Below are 6,016 nucleotides of genomic sequence, written 5' to 3'. Positions count from 1 at the left end.
CAGGTAGAAAGCGTCTTTTAATCTGTAAACTTAAGTGACTGACCAGAACTAAGTATTTGCCATTCTTCATTTATCAAATTTCAAAACTAAATGAAAAATTCCCCAAAGCTAAACTTGTTCCATGTATTGATTTGTCAGTGAGCTCTTAACCATGCCCAGCATGAATTAAGTGAGCCAAACCTAGCCTAATATATTGTAGATGTCTAACATGTGACTCAAGTTAGTATTTGAAAAGAAAGCATCTGGAGGTGTTCTGTAACTGAAATGTAGGTGAATTCTTTAAAAGTTGTCCACACACACTGCCCTAAACTTTAGGAAATTGCAGTTAGTAAACCAAACAAAACCCTATATGCTCAATTTCTGACACAGGAAATAACAAGAAATTAGGAGGTCTTAACACATGTGCACTTTATTGGAATTGAATTAGTCAGTGTACAGGTTAGCCCCACCAAATGTCTGGCACCGCCACATTCCACACAGCTTTAACAATATGCCCAGGGGGAATGGAAACCTTTACATCTTGAATGGTAAAGCTTCATTTTTGGAAAAACAAAAAACAAAAACCAAGATTAAGGCTGAAAGTACAAAAACCCAGACATTGTTTTGTTACATAATTTACATACAATACTACAATGTTAAGTATGCTCCCAATTACTGGGCAGCCTTCATAGAGGCAAATAAGTTTCGGAACAATGCATTTAACAAACATTTGGAATGACTAAAGAAAACACAGAGTCCTCAGATGCTTTGTAGAACTTCGGGGATGCTTATTTGACAAAAAAAAAAAACAAAACAAAAACTTTGCAGTCACCTTCACCGTTCCAGTTTTTAGATCCTGAGTCAAGCGCCAAAAATAACAAAAGCCATGCCAATGTTGTCGTTTGAAGTTTTTCTCTGCGCAGTTGAGTCGGCATAAAGTGGTAACAGTCCGTTTAGAAGCATTTGCGGTGGACAATGGAGGGTCCAGACTCATCATACTCCTGCTTGCTAATCCACATCTGCTGGAAGGTGGACAGGGAGGCCAAGATGGAGCCTCCGATCCAGACAGAGTATTTACGCTCAGGTGGGGCAATGATCTGTTGAGACAAACAACATTAGTACAATGTAAAGTTTAACACTTGAATTTTTCACTGGGGTGGGAGAGGTTTTGTTCCAAGTATAGACCAAAGCTCACCTTAATTTTCATTGTGCTAGGGGCAAGGGACGTGATCTCCTTCTGCATCCTGTCAGCAATGCCAGGGTACATGGTGGTACCACCAGACAATACGGTGTTGGCATACAGATCCTTACGGATGTCCACGTCGCACTTCATGATGGAGTTGAAGGTTGTCTCATGGATACCGCAAGATTCCATACCTGCGAGGAGGAAGATAAACGTTAAGCAAAAGTTCTTCATCTGTCCTCCGAGATGCGAGGAGTCTAGACTGTTAAGCAACGTTTAAGGCAACTTACCCAGGAAGGATGGCTGGAACAGGGCCTCTGGGCACCTGAATCGCTCATTGCCAATGGTGATGACCTGTCCGTCAGGCAGCTCATAGCTCTTCTCCAGAGAGGAGGAGGAAGCAGCAGTGCCCATCTCCTGCTCAAAGTCAAGGGCAACATAGCAGAGCTTCTCCTTGATGTCACGGACAATTTCCCTCTCAGCTGTGGTGGTGAAGCTGTAGCCTCTCTCGGTCAGGATCTTCATGAGGTAGTCAGTCAGGTCACGGCCAGCCAAGTCCAGACGGAGGATGGCATGGGGCAGGGCGTAACCCTCATAGATGGGCACAGTGTGGGTGACACCATCACCAGAGTCCATCACGATACCAGTGGTACGGCCAGAGGCATACAGGGACAGCACAGCCTGGATGGCAACGTACATGGCGGGGGTGTTGAAGGTCTCGAACATGATCTGAGAAGAGAATGAACACATTACAACTAAGTCAAATACAGCACACCATCCACACATCCATGCAGAGGTTAGTTGGAAAGCCCAAGTAAAGAAACGAAAGTGCAGAAACAGCAAGAGTTCAGAAGAAACTGCAAAACAGGCAGGCAAAGTATAGATAACCTGCTGCTTCCAGCAAAAGATGAGAAACTCAGGAACTCCGAGGACACAAAGCCTGGAGAAAGTGAATAGGAGAACTTGAAAATGAGGTAGAAGTAGCAGCACTGAAGAAACTGCTGAGGCACTTCAACCAACCTGTGTCATCTTTTCCCTGTTGGCCTTGGGGTTCAGGGGGGCCTCTGTGAGCAGGACGGGGTGCTCCTCAGGTGCGACACGCAGCTCGTTGTAGAAGGTGTGATGCCAGATCTTCTCCATATCGTCCCAGTTGGTAACAATACCATGCTCGATGGGGTACTTCAGGGTCAGGATACCTCTCTTGCTCTGAGCCTCATCACCAACGTAACTGTCCTTCTGTCCCATACCAACCATCACACCCTATAATAATAATAAATAAAAAAAAAAAAAAAAAAACTTAGAGATGAAAGGGAGAGATCAGAGACAGTCGGAAAGTATTCAATCATCCCTCACCTGATGTCTGGGGCGACCGACAATTGATGGGAAGACAGCACGGGGAGCATCATCTCCAGCGAATCCAGCTTTGCACATACCAGATCCGTTGTCAACAACCAGTGCGGCAATTTCATCATCCATGGCTGAACTGCAAGGGGAAAAAAAAAGAAATATATATTTTTGACTTCACTGTCGCCATGGCACAACGTTGCAGTGAACATGCGACCACATGGTGTCAACTTCCTGTTTCATGGTGCATTCTGTGATCTGACCGCTAGCGGGTGTTAGAGACAATGCGCGCCACATATGCACCAGACAAAGGAAGTCCCTCTGCATTCTTATTACCATAAAAGGCAATGGTTTAAGCCGATTTGCTAACATATCGGTCATCATCCATACCAAACAAATTCACTCCAAATACTCAGCAACTTCTCGTTCTTTAGAGGAGTAAGATCCCTGATGCTCAAAGATATTAATACGCTATACTTTAATTGCACTCGCTCACTTTCTTTAGGCTACATAACGCTACATACTGTACACGCTGAATAAAACGTTTGCATTAAAAACATCCAGTATATCACAGCTTCGAACGTTTTAAATCCATTTAATCCACAACGTAATGTCCGTGACGTCATCGCGCTACAGTCCGCAGCGAGGACCTCTTGACTGCCGGTGGTGTGGCATTCAGCCAGAGTAGCAGGGTTCAGTAAAAGGGAACAGATTTCGACATTCATCACGCCGGGGCCACTCCCTGAATTCTACAAATGAAGTTCTACATCCTCATCCATCCGCGCCTGCCGAATTTCGACAGGTCTTTGCCCAACATTACTGCGTCACAGATCTGGAGACGCTCGTCATTTCATTTCAATGACTCCTAAAAGAGTTTGACTTATCTAACACTTGAAACTTAGTCTTTTAACGAGACATCTATTAGAAGACACTGATCTTTCGAGACCATTACACTAGCAACCATTATGTCCAACTCGAATGCTTCAGCAATTGATCTGAAGTGGACCACACCTCATCTACTGAAGAAAAATGTACTTAGTGAATATTGAAATCACTCAACTAATTTTCAGTCTTTGCATGCTCCTGTACGCATAAGAGGTGTTGGGATTCAAAGTGATCGCTTAAAATGTTCTAAAATCGAACGAATTGGCCAGTTCCTCGTCATTCTGACATCAAATGAATGAATTTGAAATTCAAATCTAGATGAACGTTGGTTAGCCTGCTAGCTAAAATAGGTCACACCCTGCTGCAGCAGTGCCTGCACAAAGAACTCCCCATGCCGGCTATCCATCAAGTGTGCAACATGCTTCGACCAACTGACAGCCCTTAACTGTCGTTATACTTACAGGGATTTCAAAGAAAGGTCTTAACCCTTTTAACATTATTCTACACTTAACATTTTTCCACAGTGGCCCATTCGATCTCGTGCCACCAACTGACACTTCCACTAGATACTAAATTCACTACAATAAGTCAACCACATATGAACAGTAATATCAATCTTACATTAAGGACAGTGACGGTTTCGAAGCACAGTTACCACACCATTGCAATAAAGACCGGTCATTCGACCTCATCACGTTCTCCGTACTTATTTATGCACACGGTTTAATTACGCAATTTAATATTCACCAATTAAACATCATAAACAAACGGCTTTAAAAGCTAAAATCAACTCACCTTAGGTTTGGGGGGGGGTTGTCGACTTAAGAGAATGGGTTACAGGCAGATGATATTCCGCACTAGCTGCGTGTGGAGGAGCTCAAAGTGAGGCTGAGAGGCTGGGCGCGCTCTTTTATACGACGGCAAATGCCCGTCTCGAGCCATAAAAGGTAAACTTTCGGAGCTCTGCGCTCTGATTGGTCCAGCGTCACACACCCGGCTGTCGCGTGCATACTGCTACACTTGCTGCTTGCAACTTGAGAGTAAAAGAAAAGGAAGAACGAGGCCTAGGCAGTCTTCATGAAAATGACCCTTTAATAGTTTTACTGCTAAGTTTTACGTTATGGCGAGTTTTGTTGTGATAACTTAACTTAGAGTCTCTTCAACTGTTCAAACAGTTCGTGTTAGGTTACAAATGGTCATATTGGTGGACAGCTCCTCGACGTTGTGTTTACAGCAGTGGCTCTGTAGGTCTTTTACCCTTTATTGTATTCACAGTTATATCAGAATACATCTGTGTAGGAAACTACTGCTGAATACACCATCCTGGAATGCCACTTAGTTTAATAATGAGGAAGCACACTTTTCTTTAAAATGACACCCTATGTAGTGACAATAACCTAATAAGATGACTGTTGTATCTTACTGTAGAAGTAATTCTTCTTTAAGAGTCATACTAACAAACTGGTCTGAGCTCATTTCACAATATTGGCAAAGAAAGTGAAATGAAACTTGGACTGAATAGAGCTTGCATTCCTGTAACTGAGTTGTGGCCTACGCAAAATTCACAACAATGTTTAGGGGTGACATTTTACGTTCATAGGTGTGTGCACAGTAGATAGTGATTAGTAGGAAGGGAGTGAATACTAATTTATCGCTGTGACCTAACCCTGGTTTTTAAGTAGACATGATGTTGATTGTCAGCTTAAGTCTTGACTGTTTAAATGCCATGTTTCAGAGCTAACATCTGGTAGGCAATTCTGGTTTATCATTCTGAAATATTTTCTTACACATTACTGATGTGCAGTAACGTCGATACAGACAATTTAACTTTGATATCTTTTAATTTTTAGTGAGCTTTATTATAATAATAATAGGTCTTGAGAACATTGTTTCTTGGGGTGTGGTGAGGTGTGTTTTCAGTCAACTTCAGTAAATTTAAAAGTTTCCTACTGTTTTAAGATATCACTAGAGTTTGGAAAAGAGATAAGGCTTTGCTTGAGTAGCAGTGATGTTGGCAAGCTACATGTGACTTCTTAATATGTAACTTATGAGTAATGCATTTGGCCCTCACTCAAGACATTTGTGAATGGCAGTTATAAACAATAAAAAACAGCTGACTATTTTAAAGTACCTTGCAGATACCAAGGACAGTGTGGTTTTGTGGCCTCAGTAATCTAAATGTTTTTGTTTTTGACTTACATACATGTACAACATATTTGAAATTTCAAAATTGCAGGCACTTTTTTAAAGCCATAAAAGTGTTTCTTCAGATTTCACCCTTAGATATAAAGTCTAGTATTTAAACATTTAGCAGAGTATTAAACAGAACATTTGGCTTCATCGTGTATAAACAAATGCAGAATGACTGGAAATTTGTAGCATCAGCGATCAAACCAACGAGTGGTAGATGTTGAGAAATTCATAAAGATAATGATGGTTCACATAGGATTGACAGACCTTTGCAGTGAAATATAAAAGTATTAAGCTGTTTTCATCTATAAGGACATATGCAATAAGGTCCCTTCCACCCATCCCCCAACACATTTTAATGAATGCCAAGCATCCACTGACCTTATAAACACACATGTTGCTCTCAGATTAGTCAATAGTAAATACGCACTATAC

At 41.9% G+C, this 6,016-nt stretch overlaps 1 protein-coding gene across 1 annotated transcript; it reads right to left on the bottom strand.

Moving 5' to 3' along the window:
* Positions 1–383: 383 nt before the first annotated feature.
* Positions 384–4,339, bottom strand: LOC127450127 (actin, cytoplasmic 1). Its single transcript, XM_051713930.1, has 6 exons — positions 4,187–4,339; positions 2,516–2,645; positions 2,183–2,422; positions 1,453–1,891; positions 1,175–1,356; positions 384–1,076 (listed from the first exon to the last, which is right to left on the bottom strand). Exons 2-6 carry the CDS (start codon positions 2,636–2,638, stop codon positions 933–935), a joined length of 1,128 nt encoding a protein of 375 aa, XP_051569890.1. The 5' UTR covers positions 2,639–2,645; positions 4,187–4,339; the 3' UTR covers positions 384–932.
* Positions 4,340–6,016: the final 1,677 nt, after the last annotated feature.

Source organism: Myxocyprinus asiaticus, chromosome 13, assembly GCF_019703515.2.
Source record: "Myxocyprinus asiaticus isolate MX2 ecotype Aquarium Trade chromosome 13, UBuf_Myxa_2, whole genome shotgun sequence".
Classification (NCBI taxonomy): domain Eukaryota; kingdom Metazoa; phylum Chordata; class Actinopteri; order Cypriniformes; family Catostomidae; genus Myxocyprinus; species Myxocyprinus asiaticus.
This window is presented reverse-complemented; position numbering and strand designations above follow the sequence as displayed.

Bases quoted from the DNA above. Each gene is read 5' to 3' on its own strand.
- LOC127450127 (XM_051713930.1), bottom strand. From the start codon at position 2,638: ATGGATGATGAAATTGCCGCACTGGTTGTTGACAACGGATCTGGTATG. The intron at 1,357-1,452 runs GTAAGTTGCCTT...TCCTCCTCGCAG, and splicing joins GTTCCAGCCATCCTTCCTGG to GTATGGAATCTTGCGGTATC. The intron at 1,077-1,174 runs GTGAGCTTTGGT...TTGTCTCAACAG, and splicing joins CTAGCACAATGAAAATTAAG to ATCATTGCCCCACCTGAGCG.